General features: G+C 38.9%; 1 protein-coding gene across 1 annotated transcript in view; it reads left to right on the top strand.

Annotated features, from left to right (window-relative positions):
• TMX4 (thioredoxin related transmembrane protein 4) overlaps positions 1-22,163 on the top strand; it is a 55,207-nt gene that overhangs the window by 2,882 nt on the left and 30,162 nt on the right. The window contains exons 2-4 of the mRNA XM_055543367.1: positions 9,760-9,875; positions 18,691-18,736; positions 20,487-20,615. Of these exons, the coding sequence (XP_055399342.1) occupies positions 9,760-9,875; positions 18,691-18,736; positions 20,487-20,615 (291 nt within the window). The remainder of the gene's footprint in view (positions 1-9,759; positions 9,876-18,690; positions 18,737-20,486; positions 20,616-22,163) is intronic.

Raw genomic sequence — 22,163 nt, 5'->3', positions numbered from 1 at the left:
GTTTATATGCTACCTCTCCTCTGGGAATTTTTTCTTTTCTGTCCCAATTCGTACCAAGCTCCTATAACACAATTCTTGGTTAGATCAGTGTCAATAATTTATTTTTAAGGACTTAGCAGTGTTTGTTTTCTCCAAGACCCAAAAAAACCCTATTGTAAAATTTAATTTGTTGTGTTTTCTTTGTCTTTCAAATACTCAATTTTTTGTATCCTTGCAGTTGAATTTTCAATTTTTAAAAAAGCACTTCTCTGTTACAGAAAAATATCAACTAAAACTATATTTGTTGTATTTACCATTTCTGTTCTGAAACCTTTTTTAAAACCTGAAAAATTCTCCCATTAATATATATACATATATATATATATATATATTTTTTTTTTTTTTACTTTACAATATTGTATTGGTTTTGCCATACATCAACATGAATCCACCATTGGTGTACACGTGTTCCCCATCCTGAACCCCCCTCCCACCTCCCTCCCCATACCATCCCTCTGGGACATCCCAGTGCACCAGCCAAGAGCATCCTGATTCATGCATGGAACCTGGTCTGGCGATTCGTTTCACATATGATATTATACATGTTTCAAAGCCATTCTCCCAAATCATCCCACCCTCACCCTCTCCCACAGAGTCCAAAAGACTGTTCTATACTTCTGTGTCTCTTTTGCTGTCTCGCATACAGGGTTATCGTTACCATCTTTCTAAATTCCATATATATGCGTTAGTATACTGTATTGGTGTTACAGATGGCTAACAAACACATGAAAAGATGCTCAACATCACTCATTATCAGAGAAATGCAAATCAGAACCACAATGAGGTACCATTTCACGCCAGTCAGAATGGCTGCAATCCAAAAGTCTACAAGCAATAAATGCTGGAGAGGGTGTGGAGAAAAGGGAACCCTCTTACACTGTTGGTGAGACTGCAAACTAGTACAACCACTATGGAGAACAGTATGGAGATTCCTTAAAAACCTGGAAATAGAACTGCCATATGACCCAGCAATCCCACTGCTGGACATACACACTGAGGAAACCAGAATTAAAAGAGACACGTGTACCCCAGTGTTCATCGCAGCACTGTTTATAATAGCCAGGACATGGAAGCAATAGATGTCCATCAACAGATGAATGGATAAGAAAGCTGTGGTACATATACACAATGGAGTATTCAGATCAGATCAGATCAGTCGCTCAGTCGTGTATGACTCTCTGTGACCCCATGAATCGCAGCACGCCAGGCCTCCCTGTCCATCACCAACTCCCAGAGTTCACTCAGACTCACGTCCATCGAGTCAGTGATGCCATCCAGCCATCTCATCCTCTGTCGTCCCCTTCTCCTCTTGCCCGCAATCCCTCCCAGCATAAGTCTTTTCCAATGAGTCAACTCTTCGCATGAGGTGGCCAAAGTACTGGAGTTTCAGCTTTAGCATCATTCCTTCCAAAGAAATCCCAGGGCTGATCTCCTTTAGAATGGACTGGTTGGGTCTCCTTGCAGTCCAAGGGACTCTCAAGAGTCTTCTCCAACACCACAGTTCAAAAGCATCAATTCTTCGGCACTCAGCCTTCTTCACAGTCCAACTCTCACATCCATACATGACCACAGGAAAAACCATAGCCTTGATTAGATGAACCTTTGTTGGCAAAGTAATGTCTCTGCTTTTGAATATGCTATCTAGGTTGGTCATAACTTTCCTTCCAAGGAGTAAGCGTCTTAATTTCATGGTTGCAGTCACCATCTGCAGTGATTTTGGAGCCCAGAAAAATAAAGTCTGACACTGTTTCCACTCTTTCCCCATTTATTTCCCATGAAGTGATGGGACCGGATGCCATGATCTTCGTTTTCTGAATGTTGAGCTTTAAGCCAACTCTTTCACTCTCCACTTTCACCTTCATCAAGAGGCTTTTGAGTTCCTCTTCCCTGTCTGCCATAAGGGTGGTGTCATCTGCATATCTGAGGTTACTGATATTTATCCTGCCAATCTTGATTCCAGCTTGTGTTTCTTCCAGTCCAGCATTTCTCGTGATGTACTCTGCATAAAAGTTAAATAAGCAAGGTGACAATATACAGCCTTGACATACTCCTTTTCCTCTTTGGAACCAGTCTGTTGTTCCATGTCCAGTTCTAACTGTTGCTTCCTGACCTGCATACAAATTTCTCAAGAGGCAGATCAGGTGGTCTGGTATTCCCGTCTCTTTCAGAATTTTCCACAGTTTTTGTTTTTGTCTATCGTGGCCTTATTTCATAATTCATAAATTAATTTATATGTTTTTGTACTTGATTTTTTTCTTATTCTTCCTGTAGACGATAAGCTTTTAAGTAGAGGAACAGACTTTTTCTTTTTCCTGTTTATCTACAAAACCTTAATAACTGTCAAATTCTATGTGTTCAGTAAATACTTTTGACTCAGTGAATGAACAAATAATATATTTTAATCTTTAATCAAGAGCTAGTGTATCACTGAAGGAACAGTGGTTTCCTGGTATCCTTGGTACCCAAGGATATTCACTATCATCTCCCCTTTGTTCATTGATATAATACATATTTGTTGTGACCTGGAATGCACCAGGCTCTGTTTTAGGTTACAAGCAAGGCACCAGTTGCTGCCTTTGTGGAGTATTAATTCTAGTGAAATTATTAAATTTCTCTAGCAGGTGTCATGGTTTTCACAGAGCTTTCAATTTTTATTTTTTCTCTACATTTTATGATAGCATGTCTTAGAAATGATCTAAGAAAGAGAATTGAGCATAATACTTTTAACTCTTGGCTAATAAGAGTTTATCCAGATTTTCCAGAAAGAAGAATAGCACTTATAGTTAAGGCATTATTTGTTGACATTATGATTTGGTTTTATATAGAAAGATGAACCTAGTATACGGATGTTGTCTTCAATGTTACAGATTCTTCTGAGTATGTTGGTCAAAGTAAGTTCAAAGTGAAAATTAACTGTATCTGTCATGGTTCACGGAGAAGGCAATGGCACCCCACTCCAGTACTCTTGCCTGGAAAATCCCATGGATGGAGGAGCATGGAAGGCTGCAGTCCATGGGGTCGCTGAGGGTCGGACACGACTAAGCGACTTCACTTTCACTTTTCACTTTCCTGCATTGGAGAAGGAAATGGCAACCCACTCCAGTGTTCTTGCCTGGAGAATCCCAGGGACGGGGGAGCCTGGTGGGCTGCCGTCTATGGGGTCGCACAGAGTCGGACACAACTGAAGTGACTTAGTAGTAGTAGTAGTCATGGTTCATCTCATGTCTACAAGGATAAGAAATGAGAATGTATTGGGAAACACTGGTAAAGTTTAAGTCAAGACAAAAGAAAAATTGACCATTATTGGGGAATAAAAATTATTTTTTATGAGATTTTATTTCTAGAAAATATATTTAATTCTTTCTCTTGAAATGTTTAGTATGCTTAATGAAATCTCAAACAAAATGCAGTGAGTTCATGTAGTCAGAGACTCAAGGGCCTTCAACCACCTTACATGTAGCAGATGTACATGTGTGATTTGTACATGAATACCAATATAGAGAACAAAAGCTCGCTGTTGAATTCTGTTTCCCAGTAATGGTTAAAAACACTAGACTGACACCTAAGTTCATGGATTTAGCAATATTTTGCTTTCTGGAATATATAATACTTCAAATGTCTTTATGAAGCGTACTAATTTTACATGCCACTGTCACCTTCAAAAAGTTTAAAAATGCTCTTTTCCAGTTTCCATGACTATAAAGGTACTAATTCCTCTTGGAGAATTTTAAAGGATTAATTTATATGTAAAAGACAAAATTAGAGCAGGTCAACTCTATTATAGTTCTTAGAAGACTGCCACTATGACCTGTTTTTTAATATAAATGTGTTCAGTCCATTGTAATTAGTCTTATTCATGTATATGTACTTAAAACAAATTACATTTATCTATGCATAATGAGGGAGAGGAAGGGAGGGTGGGAACGAGGAAGAGACACAGAAGAGGGGAGGGGAGAAGAGGGAGAGGGAGAGAAAAGAGAAACATCACTAGAATCATGTGCTTTTCCTTCTTTTTATTCTTTTGGGCCCTGGAGGTATTTTACTTATACTTCAGTTCAGTCACTTAGTCGTGTCTGACTCTTTGCGACTCCATGGACTGCAGCATGCCAGACTTCCCTGTCCATCACCAACTCCCAGAGCTTGCTCAAACTCAAGTCCATGGAGTCGGTGATGCCATCAAACCATCTCATCCTCTGTCATCCCCTTCTCCTCCCGCTTTCAATCTTTCCCAGCATCAGGGTCTTTTCAAATGAGTCAGCTCTTCACATCAGGTGGCCAAAGTAATGGAGTTTTACCTTCAGCATCAGTCCTTCCAATGAATATTCAGGACTGACTTCCTTTAGGATTGACTGGTTGGATCTCCTTCCAGTCCAAGGGACTCTCAAGAGTCTTCTCCAATACCACAGTTCAAAAGCATCAATTCTTCAGTGCTCAGCTTTCTTTATGGTCCAACTCTCACATTCATACATGATCACTGGAAAAACCATAGCTTTGACTAGATGCATCTTTGTTGGCAAAGTAAAGTCTCTGCTTTTTAATATGCTGTCTAGGTTGGTTGTAGCTTTTCTTCCAAGGAGCAAGCCTCTTAATTTCATGGCTGCAGTCACCATCTGCAGTGATTTTAGAGCCCAAGAAAATAAAATATTATAGAATCTTGTAGTAGATTCTAAACTCAGCATTCAGAAAGCTAAGATGATAGCATTGGACCCCATCACTCCATGGCAAATTGAAGAGGGAAAAGAGGAAACAATGACAGATTTTATTTTCTTGGGCTCTAAAATCACTACAGATGGTGACTGCAGCCATGAAATTAAAAGACTCTTGGCTATGACAAACCTAGACAGCGTCTTAAAAAGCAGAGACATCACTTTGCCAACAAAGGTCTGTATAATCAAAGCTATGGTTTTTCCAGTAGTCATGTATGAATTTGAGAGTTGGACTATCAAGAAGGCCGAGCACCAAAGAATTGGTGCTTTCAAACTGCACTAGAGGAGACTCTTGAGAGTCCCTTCGACTGCAAGGACATGAAAACAGTCAATTCTAAAGGAAATCAGTCCTGAGTATTCATTGCAAGGACTGATGCTGAAGCTGAAGCTCCAATACTTTGGCCACCTGATGTGAAGATCTGATTCATTGGAAAAGACCCTAATGCTGGGGAAGACTGAAGGCATGAGGGGAAGGGGACGACAGAGGATGAAATGGTTGGATGGCATCATGGACTCAGTGGACGTGAGTTTGAGCAAGCTCTGGGAGATAGTGAAGGACAGGGAAACTTGGTGTACTGTAGACCGCACTGTGGTCCTTGGGGTGGCAAAGAGATGGACAAGACTTAGCAACTGAACAATGAACAACAGACTCTAAATGGGATCATTTAGATACAAAGCAATATTAGTAACTTTAAAAGTTGCAACAACAATAGACCAGTCCCCTCATCTAAGACTCAGGGATGGTTTATCTCCATTAGCAAAGAACACACTTGGTTAATGGATGACCTTGGTACATTCTAACACAATAAACTGATTAAATCTAAGAAATAATAACATTAAAGTGTCACAAACCACTGGGTAGCAGCTACAAAGAAAATGGAGTATCTAAAATTATCTCAATGGTATTTGTATATTTGAGGGTCAGTTTCACCCAAATCCTGATTTATATAATAATTTATCTGGAGATTAGGTACTAGGATTTCATTAGATGATGAAATTTGTATCATTTAATGATTACTGATATAGCAAAGGTGTCCATGAGTTGTATGCAAAAAGAGGTCTAGGGAAACAAAGCAAAAATATCTAGAGTTCATTAAATTGTACTTCAGAATTTCATATATATATATATATATATATATATATATATATATATAATGTGTATATATATAAGTGCCTATGCTTAGTTGCTCAGTTGTGTCCAACTCTGTGACCATATGCACTGTAGCCAGCCAGACTCCTCTGTAATGGAGTTTCTCAAGCAAGAGTAGTGGACTGGGTAGTCATTCCCTTCTCCAAGGGATCTTCCCAACCCAGGGATCAAACCTGTGTCACCTGCATTGCAGGCAGATTCTTTACTGTCTGAGCCACCAGGTATGTCTTATTTCTGCTGTCTGTGTGTCTGTCTCTCTGTTGGATCTTATTTTCCTTGAACACTTTTATCACAGGAATACCTCCATCTGGGTTCTTGCTCTGTGTGGTCTTAGTGACCTTCAGCAAGTCTCTCTGAACCTGTCTTGTGGCCTTACAGCAGTGAAGTTGTAAGGTTCAGTGAGTTCAGTCATTCAGTCATGTCTGACTCTTTGTGACCTCATGGACTGCAACATGCCAGGCTTCCAAGTCCATCAACAACTCCCAGAGCTTGTTCAAACTCATGTGCATCGAGTCGGTGATGCCATTTAACCATATTATCCTCTGTCATCCCCTTCTCCTCCTGCCTTCAAACTTTACCAGGATCAGGGTCTTTTCCAATGAGTCAGGTCATCACATCAGGTGGCCAAAGTACTGGAGTTTCAGCTTCAACATCAGTCCCTCCAATGAACACCCAGGACTGATTTCCTTTAGGATGGACTGGTTGGATCTCCTTGCAGTCCAAGGGACTCTTAAGAGTCTTCTCCAATACCACAGTTCAAAAGCATCAATTCTTCAGCCCTCAGCCACCTTTATAGTCCAACTCTGACATCCCTACATGAGTACTGGAAAAACCATAGCTTTGACTAGATAGACCTTTGTTGGCAAAGTAATGTCTCTGCTTTTTAATGTGCTGTCTAGGATGGTCATAGCTTTTCTTCCATGGAGTGAGCATCTTTTAATTTCATGGCTGCAGCCACCATCTACAGTGATTTTGGAGCTCCCCAAAATAAATCTGTCTCTGTTTCCATTGTTTCCCTATCCACTTGCCATGAAGTGATGAGACCAGATGACATGATCTTTTTGAATGTTGAGTTTTCAGCCAGCTTTTTCCTTCATCTCTTTCACTTTTATCAAGAGGCTCTTTAGTTCTTTGCTTTCTGTCATAAGGGTGGTATCATCTGTGTATCTGAGGTTATTAATATTTCTCCTGGCAATCTTGATTCCAGCTTGTGTTTCATCCAGCCTGGCAGTTCGCATGATGCACTCTGCATATCAGTTAAACAAGCAGGGTGACAATATACAGCCTTAACGTACTCCTTTCCCAATTTGAAATCAGTCTGTTGTTCCATGTCTGGTTCTAACTGTTGCTTCTTGACCTCCATACAGATTTCTAAGGAGGCAGATAAGGTGGTCTGGTATTCCCATCTCTTTTAGAATTTTCTATAGTTTGTTGTGATCTACACAGTCAAAGGCTTTAGTGTAATCAATAAAAGAGAAGTAGATGTTTTTCTGGAATTCTCTTGCTTTTTCGATGATCCAGCGGATGTTGGCAACTTAATCTCTGGTCCCTCACATTTTCTAAATCCAGCGTGAACATCTGGAAGTTCATGGTTCACGTACTGTGAAGTCTGGCTTGGAGAATTTTGAGCATTACTTTACTAGCATGTGAGATGAGTGCAATTGTGTGGTAGTTTAAGCATTCTTTGGCATTGTCTTTCTTTGGGATTGGAATGAAAACTGACCTTTTCCAGTCCAGTGGCCACTGCTTAGTTTTCCAAATTTGCTGGCATATTGAGTGCAGCACTTTCACAGCATCATCTTTCAGGATTTGAAATAGCTCAACTGGAATTCCATCACCTCCACTAACTTTGTTCATAGTGATGCTTCCTAAGTCCCAGTTGACTTCACATTCTAGGATGTTTGGCTCTAGGTGAGTGATCACAACATCATGGTTATCTGTGTCATGAAGATCTTTTTTGTACAGTTCTTCTGTGTATTCTTGCCACCTCTTCTTAATATCTTCTCTTTCTGTTAGGTCCATTTCTGTCCTTTATTGTGCCCATTTTTGCATGAAATGTTCTGTTGGTGTCTCTAATTTTCTTGAAGAGATCTGTAGTCTTTCCCATTCTATTGTTTTTCTCTTTCTTCTTCTATTGTAAGGTTCAGATGAGCTTGCTAATGCACCATAAAAATGTCTCTGAAACCAAACCGCTTATTACAGATGTCATTTACTCTAATGATTTTCTTCATATGTGTCTGCTTTACATGCATCATCTAATCTCTCAATAACCTTCTAAGGTAGCTGCTGTTACTATCTCATTTAACATTTGAGAAAGCTGAGGCATGGAGGGATTATTAACTTGCTCAAAGTCACATGCTTAATTTGTAGTTGGTCTTTCTGATTCCTTCAGCAGAATTCTTATCCAATATATTGAAATCCCTCTTGAAATGGACTTAATAATAAAATGCTCCTTTTCACCCTAGAGTTTACCCATTGTTTACCCCAATCTAGTCTGCCATTTGGATATTTAGAAAATAACAAAGTTTCTCAGGTGAAGAATATAACATTCTTTAAAGTTGGCTCATTTGCTTATTCTGTAAACATTTATTGAGTACTTACTGTATACCAGGATGTATTTTGCCTTGGAAATGTAGGGATAAAAGTGCCTATAGAAAAATCCACGTTCAAAGATGTCATGTCAGCAGATTGTTCCTTGGACTATGTTCTCTGGTCCCTGTCGCCTAAACATGAGGGCTTGGACAGTGAGCTGTAATAGCATGATTAGTGACTTTTTAGAATGATCTTGGACTTGGCTATTCTAGTCTTTTTTTAAAGATGGAACTACACAGGGCTGGCCTTCTACCTCTTCTCTTTGCTTCCATCTTATTCTTCCCTGATCCATTATCCACAGAAGTGCTGGGTGAGTTTTACAAAATGTAAATCCGATCATAATTCTCTTACCTCCTTAGGGCTAACCAGAGAGCTTCAAATAGAGTGCTCACCCCTTATACAACTCTTAAATGCTCCTTTCTCTGCATTTTCACATATATTGTTTACTCTGCTTAGATGAGGACATTCCTGATCCCTCTCTGGCTGCTAACTCCTACTTTAGCACAGATGTTCTTTTTCTTTGGGCCCTTCTGAGGGTCTCTACAGCATCTTTTCTGTACTCACATTTGCCTCTTGGATTCTAATTACCTCTTTGAGCTGTAAAATCCATAAGGAGAGGAGATGCATTAGTCTTCTCCAGAGTTGTAGCCTCAGCTTCTAAGGTGGTGCTTGGAAAAAAATAAATGTAAATAGCAGAGTTCTCATTAAAGACACATGTTTTTCTAACTCTTTAGTGTCAAGAGTTGGTTTAGCTATAGCTTATACTTTCTTTCTCAAAATGCTTTTCAGAACTGCCACAGAGCTTTGGAAGTGACTCACGTTCTGGGGACCCACTAGCAACAAGTCTTCTGGTCTTTGCTCATCACATTTATAGCTTTGATGGATTTGAAACTTGTTTAGCTAGTTTACGGGTATCCTTTTGAAAATTATCCTTCTTTAGTAGCACTTTCAAAATAATGTTCATCCTCAAATATCAAAAAGTATCTGTAAAGTGATAAAATTTGTGTTGATTATAGCAATAACATTGAAATAATGTATTTTAAGTGTATAATAATTGTGAAAAATCTTAAACTTGGTGAATTTTCCCCTAGGAAATTGATATTCATAACATTAAATTCTAGGGGGGAAATATACTTCTGTATCAAGTAACTTTGGAAAAACTTGCTTTTGTGCCTCCTTTTAGTTAAGAATTTGTCAGTTTAAATACTCTGTTTCTCTGTTTTGTTTTATTGATGTTTTTATGTGTATTTAATAGCTATTATTCTTTTATAGTTATGCCCCTTGGTGTCCATCCTGTCAGCAGACTGATTCAGAATGGGAGACATTTGCAAAGAATGGTGAAATACTTCAGATCAGTGTGGGGAAAGTAGATGTCATTCAAGAACCAGGTACTGTAAATGTTGAACATTAAATACAAAAGTGTGTTGCTTTTAATTTGAATTTTTTCACACATGCAGAAAAGTTGAAAGACTAGAATATTGATTACCATAAACTGACTACCTAAAATCAACAAACAGTATTTTAGCATATATGTATCTGTTTGTGTATTCATATTTACACCTACAGATGTGTGTATATATTTTTATGGTTTTTTTGCTAAGTCATTTGAATATAAGTTGCAAACATCGTGAGACTTCACCCTTCAATACTTCAGCATATTAATGTGTCCTTAATTATTTTCCATGTCTTTTTATAGTTTTTTAAACCAGGATTCAGTCAAGATTCAGCAGTTACATTTCATTGTTAAGTGTTTTTAGTCTCTATCAATCTAGAATACTCCGTTTTTTTTTCATGCCGTTATTATTCTGAAGAGAACAAGCTAGGGATTTTCCTAGATGTTTCTTTATTGGTGACATTTAACTTGCTCTTATATTTTCTGCATATTCTGTAAACTTGAACTTCTGTCTAAAGGGATGATTTGAGTTAAACACTTCCGGAGGAGTGATGCTGTGACTTTATGTTGTATCCCGTCAGAAGACATGTGCTGTCACTGTTAGTGGTGTTGAGTTTGAGCACTTGGTTAAGGTGATGACACTACACATCTCAATTATAAAGAAAGACCACACCTTATAGCTGGCAGGGAATCTATGGGGTGATACTTTGGGGTTTTAAGATCTGTGATGATCTTACCTGAACAAGATATTTTATTAAGAGTTCCAGAATGGTAAATTTCTAATTCTTTCACCATCTACATGCATTAGTTGTTAATGATGAAAATTAAATAATAATGAAATAATGAATAATGGAAATGATTAATAATGAAAAAATTATAGTGATACAATTTTTAAAAAGAGGGAGATATAGACTTGAATTCTGAAAAAATACAATAAATTTGTATTTATAGTTTAAAAATAACTGTGTAATATATGTAAATTTAGAAGAGTTGGGTTTTTATGATTTAAATCTCAAATTTGACAGTTTTCAAACTGTATAAGTAATTTTTTTCTATCTACATTTAATTTCTACCTGGTGCATCCTTTCACAGGAAAGAAAAAGATAGTAGATGTGGAAATATAGCTCTTCCTTCTCTGTAGTAGCTGTGAGTCTAACAATCACAAAATAATGAATTACCAGTTACATGGACAACAAAATGAATGGTGTCAGTTAATATCTATGTGTTGACAAACCCATGGAGAGAGATTTCTGCTACAAGCTCTGAGTCCTTAAGCCTCCGCCTTTTTAAGCATTTAATCCAAAACCACAAATGCCTATCTGCTATTTAGAGATGGAAATTACCATTATTGGGCTTCCCTGGTGGCTCAGACAGTAAATAATCTGCCTGCAAGGCAGGAGACCTGGGTTTGATCCCTGGACCAGGAAGATCCCCTGGAGGAGGGAATGGCTACTCACTCCAGTATTCTTGTCTGGAGAATTCCTTAGATAAATTAGCTTGGCAGGCTATAGTTCATGGGTTTGCAAACAGTCGGCCACGACTGAGGGACTAACAGTTATCATTATTAGTTGATGGTTTGGGCTATTATATGGGCTTCCCTGATAGTTCAGTTGGTAGAGAATCCCCTGGTTCCATTCCTGGGTCAGGAAGATCCACTGAAGAAGGGAAAGGCTACCCACTCCAGTATTCTTGGGCTTCCCTTGTGGCTCAGCTGGTAAAGAATCAGCCCGCAATGAGGGAGACCTGGGTTCGATCGCTCAGTTGCGGATCCCCTGGAGAAAGGAAAGGCTACCCACTTCAGTATTCTGGCCTGGAGAATTCCATGGACTGTATAACAGTCCATGGGGTCACAAAGAGTTGGACATGACTTTCACTTTGACTTTCTGCTATTTTAATGAGTTTTTATATTTGGAGATCAAATCATTACAATTACATATCTGCTGTAAACGTGTTTTTGTGTTTTTAAAAGTTTGAGTCCAGTGAAGTCAGGTGTAAGTCTTGTTAATTTGTGAGTACCAGACCCATTTTATGATGAGTTTCTTAGAAATGCAGCATTTGGCCTATTCTTTTTTTTTTTTTTTTTTAAATTTTATTTTATTTTTAAACTTTACATAACTGTATTAGTTTTCAGCCTTTTGGGTTACCTGCTGGAAATTCACAGCATAGTTTGAATTAAACAAATTAAACAGCTTTGTGATGAATTCATAGATCTAAAACCTAACTATTAATAAATATAGTCTTTCCTTCTAAAATGTAGACTTATCGCTATTTTTCCCTTATGAATGGATTAAATGTATAATGAAATAAGAGAAATTGACTATGACAAAATATTTTAAAAGCAAATTTGTCATTGACTCATAGTATTAATATAAATATGATACATCTTCGGAGAAGGAAAAAAGTCACTGGTCTAGTGTTCCATGAAAATAGGGAAGAAATAAAGACCAAAAAAATCAATATGTGGTTGTTTTATGTCTTTGTTTTTTTTAAAGTAGAAACTCTAGAATTTTTTTAAATGGTAGCTACTGAACCTGTAACTGATTAAAAAAAAAAAATTAGGATACAAAATTCACACACATGACTGTGTGGCCTAGAGAATATATCACTTTAGATTATATTATTTTATGCTTGTAATTGTACTTTATTGTTTCAGGTTTAAAAATAAAATAAAAAATTACAAATGTAATGCTTTCAAATAATATTTTAATAGAGTTTAGAAATAATGTGTTTCTTCAACAAACTTTTGAGTTGGTATCATGCACCAAGCCCTGTTCTGTATACCAGCAATAAGATCAATGATGCAGGTAAATAAAGATGCAAATGAATAAGAAGGAAAAACGTAGTTCCGCATTGAGTTTACATTCTAGTGAAGGGGATAAACAGTCACAAAAGTAAAATGGGAAATAATGTCTGGGGGTGGTAAAGGGCTGTAATGAAAAAGAAAGCAAGGTAAAAATGTAAAAAATGGCGGGAGCCACTGTTTTAATCGGATGTCCAGGGAAGGACTTTTTAACTGTAGGTCTTGACAGATTAATGAAATGAATTTCAATGAGGTTTAGGAGAGGAGCATTCCAGGTGGAGTAAACAGTATGTGCAGGTAGGGGTACTTGGCTTATTTGAGAAACAATATAGCCAGTGGCGTCCTTGAGACAAATGGGACTGGAGATGTAGCTAGAAACCAGATCATGTAGGCTCTGTTGGCCATGGCAAAGTGTTTAGGTTTTATATCAAGTATGATAGAAAGGAAGCTAACTGGAAGGTTTTTAGTGGGGGAGTTACATGATTTAATTCATGTTTTAAAAGTATTCATTTGGCTGCTATGGGAAAATTTGTCTGTAAGAGGTTGGAAGTATAAGCCAGAAGAAAAGTTCAGAGGTCAGTTCAGTAGTCTAGAGTGGAGGGATGGGGGCTTGGATGGAAGCAGCAGTGTTAAGTGGGTGGATTGAAGATACACATTTGGCTGGAATACCCAGAAGGATTTCCTGATAGATTGGTTGCAACACTTGTGAAAAGAGTGACAATGGAAGAGACTAAAAGAGGGTAAGGTTTGGAGCGGGGTTTAGCTTTGAGATGTTTAGTAGAAATCCAAATAGAGATGAGCTAGAGAAAGATATTTAAGAATTATCAGGTAGATGGTATTTTAAGCAAAGGGTTGAATTGAGATTACCTAAGGAATGTGTGCTTCTCTGGTGGCTCAGTGGTAAAGAAGGAAACTTGAGTTTGATCCCTGGGTCAGGAAGAGCCCCTGGAGAAGGAAATGGCAACCCACTCCAGTATTCTTGCTTGGGAAATCCCATGAACAAAGCAGCCTGGTGGGCTACAGTCCATGGGATCGCAAAGAGTCGGACACAACTGAGTGACTAAACACCAACACCAGGGAATATGTGTAGAGCAGTGTTTTCAGAATTGAGAATTGGGGCACTCTGACATTTAGAAGCTGAAAGGAGAAAAGCTGAAAAGGAGAGGCTAGTGAGGTAGGAAGGAGATGGAGAAGTAGGCAGTCCTGGAAGCGAAATGAAGAGAGAGCGTCTTATGTGGTACTGACTCATGGGCAAACCTCCGGGACATCTTGTCTGTATTCTTGGAAGCAAGTATTTGCTTCACTTTTAAAAAATCTTACCTCCGGAATAGGCAGTGGGAAACCATTGCAATGATATTATTTTTCCCACAATTGAGATGTTTATTGGGTATTTCTGTGTACAGTTGAAGAACTGGATGCAAATCTGCATTAGTGTAACTTTCACCAGGATTGTCATGTGCAGGAATGCTAGTAAGGGATAATTTCATTCTTTTTTAAAAAGAAGGGAAAGCAAGAATTTTTGAAGTGTTCATGCATACTCTTTAGCTATGCCTGTAACTCAACTATTGGTGTTTTTAATAAGAGATTTTTTTAGGCAGTTTAAGTAGAAAGTAAGATTTCAGGATTATAAAGACTGGAGATTATAAACACATTGCGTTTTTACATCTGAGATGTAGAAGTCAAAGAGAGCACAGGCCTTAGATTACATATGCTGCCTCTTTAATACTGTGTAGACCAGGTGATGTTTCAGTTGACTTTGGAAAATTACATTTAATGAGTGTCTACTTGAACCTTCTGTTTTATATGGATGAGCTTAGTTGCCCAAGACAGAAAACAGCAGCTGCTCAGAAAACATCCATGGCTGTTGCACTAGATTAGAGGTAAAACCATGGCCAAGAGTAAGCATTGTCCTCAAAATCACTAGTTTATTATAGAAACTAGTTTACTGCACTTTAGTTAGTGTTGACATTTTAATTTTATAATAATAAAAGTTATTTATATTCTATTATATTGACAACTTCATTTGAGTTTTGAAAGTAAGATTAGTTTTACTTAAAAAATTTTTTTTCCTTCTACTTTTCTCTTTGGTGATAATAACTAACATTTAGTAAGCATTTACTTCAGTCTGTAATTGTGTTGAGCACTTACATACATTTTAGCATCATTACAATCCTAGGAAGAACAAACTATTTATATATTACTCAGAAACAGGCTCAGTGAGGTTAATTAACAAAAGCTAATAGCTCTCCCAATCTAATCACATGGACAACAGCCTTCTCTAACTCAGTGAAACTATGAGCTATGCCATGTAGGGACATTCAAGAAGGATGGTCATGGTGGAGAGTTCTGGCAAAACGTGATCCACTGGGGAAGGGAATGGCAAACTACGTCAATATTCTTGCTTTGAGAACCTCATGAACAGTATGAAAAGGCAAAAAGATAGGATACTGAAAGATGAACTCGCCAGGTGGTAGGTGCCCAATATGCTACTGGAGATTGGTGGAGAAATAACTCCAGAAAGAATGAAGGGACAGAGCCAAAGCAAAAACATTACCCATTTGTGGATGTGACTGGTGATGGAAGTAAAATCCAATGCTGTAAAGAGCAATATTGCCTAGGAACTTGGAATATTAGGTCCATGAATCAAGGCAAATTGGAAGTGGTCAAACAGGAGATGGCAAGAGTGAACATCAACATTTTAGGAATCAGTGAACTAAAATGAACCGGAATGGGTGAATTTAATTCAGATGACCATTATATCTACTACTGTGGGCAATAATAATTTAGAAGAAATGGAGTAGCCATCATAATCAACAAAACAGTCCAAAATTCAGTACTTGGCTACAATCTCAAAAACGATAGAATGATCTCTGTTCATTTCCCAAACAAACCATTCAGTATCACAATAATCCAAGTCTATGCCCCGACCAGTAATGCTGAAGAAGCTGAAGTTGAATGGTTCTATGAAGACCTACAAGACCTTCTAGAACTAGCACCCAGAAAAGATGTCCTTTTCATTATAGGGAATTGGAATGCAAAAGTAGCAAGTCAAGAACTACCCTGAGTAACAGGAAAGTTTGGCCTTGCAATACAGAATGAAGCAGGGCAAAGGCTAATAGAGTTTTGCCAAGAGAATGCACTGGTCATAGCAAACACCCTCTTCCAACAACACAAGAGATGACTCTACACATGGACATCACCAGATGGTCAACAATGAAATCAGATTGATTATATTCTTTGCAGCCAAAGATGGAGAAGCTCTATACAGTCAGCAAAAACAAGACTGGGAGCTGACTGTGGCTCAGATCATGAAATCTTTATTGCCAAATTCAGTCAAATTGAAGAAAGTAGAGAAAACCACTAGACCATTCAGGTATGACCTAAATCAAATCCCTTATGATTATACAGTAGAAATGACAAATAGATTGAAGGGATTAGATCAAATAGACAGAGTGCCTGAAGAGCTATGGACGGAGGTTTGTGACATTGTACAGGAGGCAGTGATCAAGACCACTGCAAGAAAAACAAATGCAAAAAGGCAAAATGATTACTTGAGGAGGCCTTATAAATAGCTGTGAAAAGCAAAAGGCAAATGAGAAAAGGAAAGATATACTTATTAGAATGCAGAGTTCCAAAGAAGAGCAAGGAGAAATAAGAAAGCCTTCCTCAGTGATCAGTGCAAAGAAATAGAGGAAAACAATAGAAAGGGAAAGACTACAGATGTCTTCAAGAAAATCAGAGATACCAAGGGAGATTTTTATGCAAAGATGGACACAATAAAGGACAGAAATTGTATGGACCTAACAGAAGCAGAAGATATTAAGAAGAGGTGGCAAGAATACACAGAAGAAATATACAAAAAGATCTTTATGATGCAGATAATCATGAAGGTGTGATCACTCACCTAGTCATTCATCCTGGAATGAGAAGTCAAGTGAGCCTTAGGAAGCATCCCTACCAACAAAGCTAGTGGAGGTGATGGAATTCCAGCAGAGCTATTTCAAATCCTAAAAGATGATGTTGTTAAAGTGTTGCACTCAATATGCCAGCAAACTTGGAAAACTGAGCAGTGGCCACAGGACTGGAAAAGGTCTGTTTTCATTCCAATCCCAAAGTAAGGCAATGCCAAAGAATGCTCAAATTAGCACACAATTGCACTCATCTCATAGGCTGTAAAGTAATGCTCAAAATTCTCCAAGCCAGGCTTCAATAGTACATGGACTGCGAACTTCCAGATGTTCAAGCTGGATTTAGAAAAGGCAGAGGAACCAGAGATCAAATTGCCAACATCAGTTGGACCATTGACAAAGCAAGAGAGTTCCAGAAAAACATCTATTTCTTTATTGACTATGCAAAGCCTTGGACTGTGTGGATCATAACAAACTGTGGAAAATTCTTAAAGAGATGGGAATACCAGACCACCTTACCTGCCTTCTGAGAAATCTGTATGCAGGTCAGGAAGCAACAGTGAGAACTTGACATGGAACAACAGACTGGTTCCAAATAGGAAAAGGAGTACGTCAAGGCTGTATATTATCACCCTGCTTATTTAACTTCTATGCAGAGTACATCATGAGAAATGCTGGGCTGGAAGAAGCACAAACAGAAATCAAGATTGCATGGAGATATATCAATAACCTCAGATACGCAAGTGACACCACCCTTATGGCAGAAAGCAAAGAGAAACTATAGAGCCTCTTGATAAAAGTGAAAGAGGAGAATAAAAAGGTGGCTTAAAACTCAACATTAAAAAAATGAAGATCATGGCATCCGATCCCTTCACGTCATGGCAAATAGATGGGGAAACAGTGACAGACTTTATTTTCTTGGGCTCCAAAATCACTGCAGATGATGACTGCAGACAATGACTGCAGCCATGAAATTAAAAGACGCCGTTCCTTGGAAGAAAAGCTATGACCAACCTAGACAGCATATTAAAAAGCAGAGACATTACTTTGCCGATAAAGGTCCATCTAGTCAAGGCTGTGGTTTTTCCAATAGTCATGAATGGATGTGAGAGTTGGACTATGAAGAAAGCTGAGTGCCAGGAATTGATGCTTTTGAACTGTGGTGTTGGAAAAGACTCTTGATAGTCCCTTGGACTGCAAGGATATCCAACCAGTCAATCCTAAAAGAAATCAGTCCTGAGCATTCATTGGAAGGACTGATGCTGAAGCTGAAATTGCAGTACTTTGGCCACCTGATACGAAGAACTGACTCATTGGCAAAGACCCTGATGCTGGGAAAGATTGAAGGCAGTAGGAGAAGGGACGACAGAGGATGAGATGGTTGAAGTCATCACCGACTCGATGGACATGAGTTTGAGTAAGCTCCGGAAGATGGTGATGGACAGGGGGGGCTGGCATGCTTGCAGTCCATGTGATCGCAAAGAGTCAGACACAACTGAGCAACTGAACTGAACTGAGCTGAATTGTACATAGAATTTCTTGAGTGTACTTGCAAAATATATGAATGTGCAAAGATTATACATGATTTCATTATGTCATATTTGTTATTTTTAAATATATGGCTGATTTAATATGTATAATTTATTGAATAATATAATGATCTAAGATAACTTCAGAACAATTCAGCTAGGCTTTTATATCCCCATTTTATATATGAGGTAACTGATAATCAGAAAGATTAAGTCACTTATCTAAGGACACAAAGCTAGTAAGTGGAGAATTTAGTTATTTAATCCAGGTTGCATGTCTTTACAACCTATTCTTTCAGCCACCATACAGTTCTTAGTATTATATAAGCCAGAAAACTCCAGTTTAACACGTCGAAGATAAGCAAGTTTTATGTCAGTGACTGGAGAGTATTGGGTAAATAAAGATGGTTAAAATTTTATTTTAAAAAATAGCAAACGTGATTCAGTAATGGGAGCGATTTTACTTATGTGGTTGTAATAACAAGATCAAGGCTGCTTGTTCTTACAACCTAAGTTAGATGCTTGTGTTAGTCTGAGTTTGGCTTATAACTTTTTTGTTTCTGCTTCTTGTAGGTTTGAGTGGCCGCTTCTTTGTCACTACCCTCCCAGCATTTTTCCAGTAAGTTCAAATAATTTTCTGGTCTTGTAATGATTGGAAATTAGTAGGTGTGTGTGTAAAAAGTGTGTCCGGGGATTCTTATGTTTTTGTCCATAACCTTCATTTGTTCAGCTTAGCATTTGAAGGGAGAAAGACTGGTCTGCACTGAACAATAGTGATTAGAAGAGAGGGGTGTCCAGGTGCTACAGAGAATCTAATTTCAGGTAGCAAATAGGTGAGGAGGTCAAAGAGGGTTTTCTGACGATACGAAAGATGGGATGATTCTTAATAGATAACAGGAGTATGTGAAGCAGGTAAGGTAGAGATCTTTCCAAATAGAGGATGTATCATGGAAAAGCCCAGGAGAAAAGGAGATACCTTCTGAGAACTATAGCTATTTCTCTGTGGCTGGCCCGAGAGGTACAGGTAGATCATCCCAGGTGATGATGCTAGAGAGGCTCAGGTTGTGAGGGGGAAGGAGACAGGCAGGGGTGGTTTCCAGAGATGCTGAGGAGGTGGGATCATTGGTGACTGGTTAGCCATAAGAAAGGGAAAGCCTGTGCTGACTATTGTTTAACCTAGCAAAGCTATTGAGAAGTTGTTAGAATAAAGTGCAGTTTGGAAGATAGAGACCAGAATGGAAAAGATAATGTGAAGGGTTTATGCTAATTCCAAATGAGAAGTTTAGGTGATAGTTTAATTTCACGATCATAAGAAAGGTCTAGACTGGAGGTACATTCCTAGGGATTAGATAACAGTTGAAATATATACGATGGGAGAATAGACACGGTGGGAAAAGAAGCAGGCTAAGGATCGGTGACCACCATTGGGACATCTGCAAAGGAACACAAGGAGCATGGAACTGAGAAGGATTGGAGAGCTCATGTCAGAAAAGCTGAGGGAAAGGAGGGAGGAAGGGACAGTGTCCAGGACACACCCAGGAGAAATGGCGGAAGAGTGCTCCAGGGACACTGCACTGAAGAGTCATTGGAGACCCCCAGTATGAGCAGTTTCCATGCAGTCATGGAAACAGGACCCCTAATGGCAGGAGTAGTGAATGAGTTAATGTAAGAGGAAAAAGTGTAGACTCCTCCCTTAGGAAACTTAGCTAGAAAGAAGGTGAGAGGGAGGGAAGACTGGAGGCATTTGTTGTTTAGTCACTAAGGCATGTCTGACTCTTGCGACCCCATGGACTCTAGCCCGCCAGCCTCCTCTGTCCATGGAATTCTCCAGACAAGAATACTGGGGTGGGTTGCCATTTCCTTCTCCAGGGGATCTTCCCAACCCAGGGATCAAATCCAGGTCTCCTGCCTTGACAAGTGAATTCTTTACCACTGAGCCACCAGGGAGATTCAGTTTTCAGGGGAGGGACTTGGATGATATTGATTTGGAAATGTGGATAGAGTTTTTTAAAACTTAATAACAACTGCTGTTTTGCTGATGTAGGAGAAAAATTGAAATAATTTGTAGCAAAATTAATAAAAATTAACTTGTCAGATTAGCCACTGCCAAGGACTTTGCTTACAGTTGCAAATTGTGTAGTGATAAAACAGAATGTTTAATTCTCTCTGCTTTGGAATTTCTCATTTGTAATAAGTATTTGTGCATGCTTTTTTATTTATGCCTAACTATAATATTTCTTTTTTTTTTTTCATTTGAGTGAAATTAAAATTCAGAGCAGAGTTCACATGTAAAACCAGTACTTATTTTCGTTTTTATTATCTGTAACACTTATTTTAATTGGTTTATTTTTTGTTTTTATAATTTATAGTGCAAAAGATGGGATATTCCGCCGTTACCGTGGCCCAGGAGTCTACGAAGACTTGCAGAACTATATCTTAGAGAAGAAGTGGCAATCTGTTGAGCCTCTGACTGGCTGGAAATCCCCAGCTTCTCTAACGTAACTTGTTTTTTTAATGACAGAGTGTTACTAATAGAACAGACAGTCTCAAGTTAACAACCCATAGATCTTGAAAGCCTACATTTCTTTTTGTATTCACTTCTGATTTCCCGGATGACACATGCTTCTGCTTGGCCCATGTTGTGTTTCTGGTTTTGTGACCCCTTGTGCTTCAGCTGGTTGGTAGGATGCTAGGGTTTAGTATCCAGATTCAGGTGGGTTACAGAGACCTCTCCTCCAACTTCTGCACCGTCACCTCTTTTCTTTTTACTAAATATGGTATTGAACACTATTTACCATGCCTCCTTCCTTATAAATTATTGAGAAGGTATAGGAGAACCTTTTTCTTGAATTAGAGTTCATGAAGGAATTGCTAAAGTATCTATCTGTGTGGAGAGTAAGACCTATGGTGTCTTTGGCTGCTTAGCAGAATACTGCTAGGGTAACCTTTGGCCATGATGGTAAATTATATAATGCTTGGTGAGGCAGATAACATCAAGCAATAATACCTTGTTCACAGTTTTCATTTGGAATGAATTGTGGTATTTGTAATTGATTTTATGTTGGTATATATAAGCATAAGGAATATCCCTGCTGAAATAGGATCAAATCATGTTACATTTTAGGAATAAATGATCTGATAGCATCTATAGGAAATACATGGCTTATTCTAAAAGCAGCTCACCTCTGACGTTTCGTTCTACAAATTTTTATTCTTTAAAATCAGTGAGCATTGATTTTATGCAGATACTATTCTCGGTGCTAGATGTTTAGCAGTCAACATGACAGATGTGACCCCTCTGGTCTCCTAGGGTGACTTACAGTAAAATAGATGACGAAAAAATTAGGGATGTTAAGAATCACAAAACAACAGAAAACAAACCCTTATCAAGTCAGGGCTTGACTGTGGGAGCATGGGCCTCCATTAGATTGGTACTAGGAGAGCTGGCTCTGAGGGGTACTGTGGATGGGGTCTGCAGGGCCGCAGGGCTTGGCCAGGTGAGGAGCAGGTGAGGACCGTTCCAGGAATGGAGGTAGCATTCGCACACGCCCCTCACTGGAAAGAGCTCAGTGTATTGAGGAAGAGTCAGATGGCCAGGGTTAGGCACAGTGAAAGAGAAGGGGGAGCAGTGTAAACAGAGGGCAGAGAGGGCAGGGGCAGACAGTCAGGCCTGTGGCTGGTGAGAAGCCGGGGTGTGAGCAGTGCAGGCCGTGAGCAGAGGCTGGAGGGGACTGTGGGGAGTGGCTTCACCCAGGGATGCTGGTATGGACCAGGCTGGTGGCAGTGGGGATGCAGAGCATGGGTGGATTTAAAATAGGTTTAAACCTCAGTTCCACATGCTGGAAGCCAGCTTGTGCTGATGGCAGGGCCCCTGCCACTCTGTGTCCCACCCCTCGGATCCCCGCGGGGTCATTGTGAGACCAGCTCGCCTAAACTTTGAGGGAAATTTTGAGTCACTGTATTTTGCAGAACTTGCTGAAAAGCAGCCATGGTGGCCCAAGGTGTTTGGACAGGAATCTGGGCCTTCAGCCGAAAAGTGTAGCATG

Source organism: Bubalus kerabau, chromosome 13 (genome assembly GCF_029407905.1).
Source record: "Bubalus kerabau isolate K-KA32 ecotype Philippines breed swamp buffalo chromosome 13, PCC_UOA_SB_1v2, whole genome shotgun sequence".
In the NCBI taxonomy this organism is placed as follows: domain Eukaryota; kingdom Metazoa; phylum Chordata; class Mammalia; order Artiodactyla; family Bovidae; genus Bubalus; species Bubalus kerabau.
The sequence above is the reverse complement of the archived record's forward strand: the minus strand, read 5'-3'. Positions and strand labels throughout refer to the sequence as shown.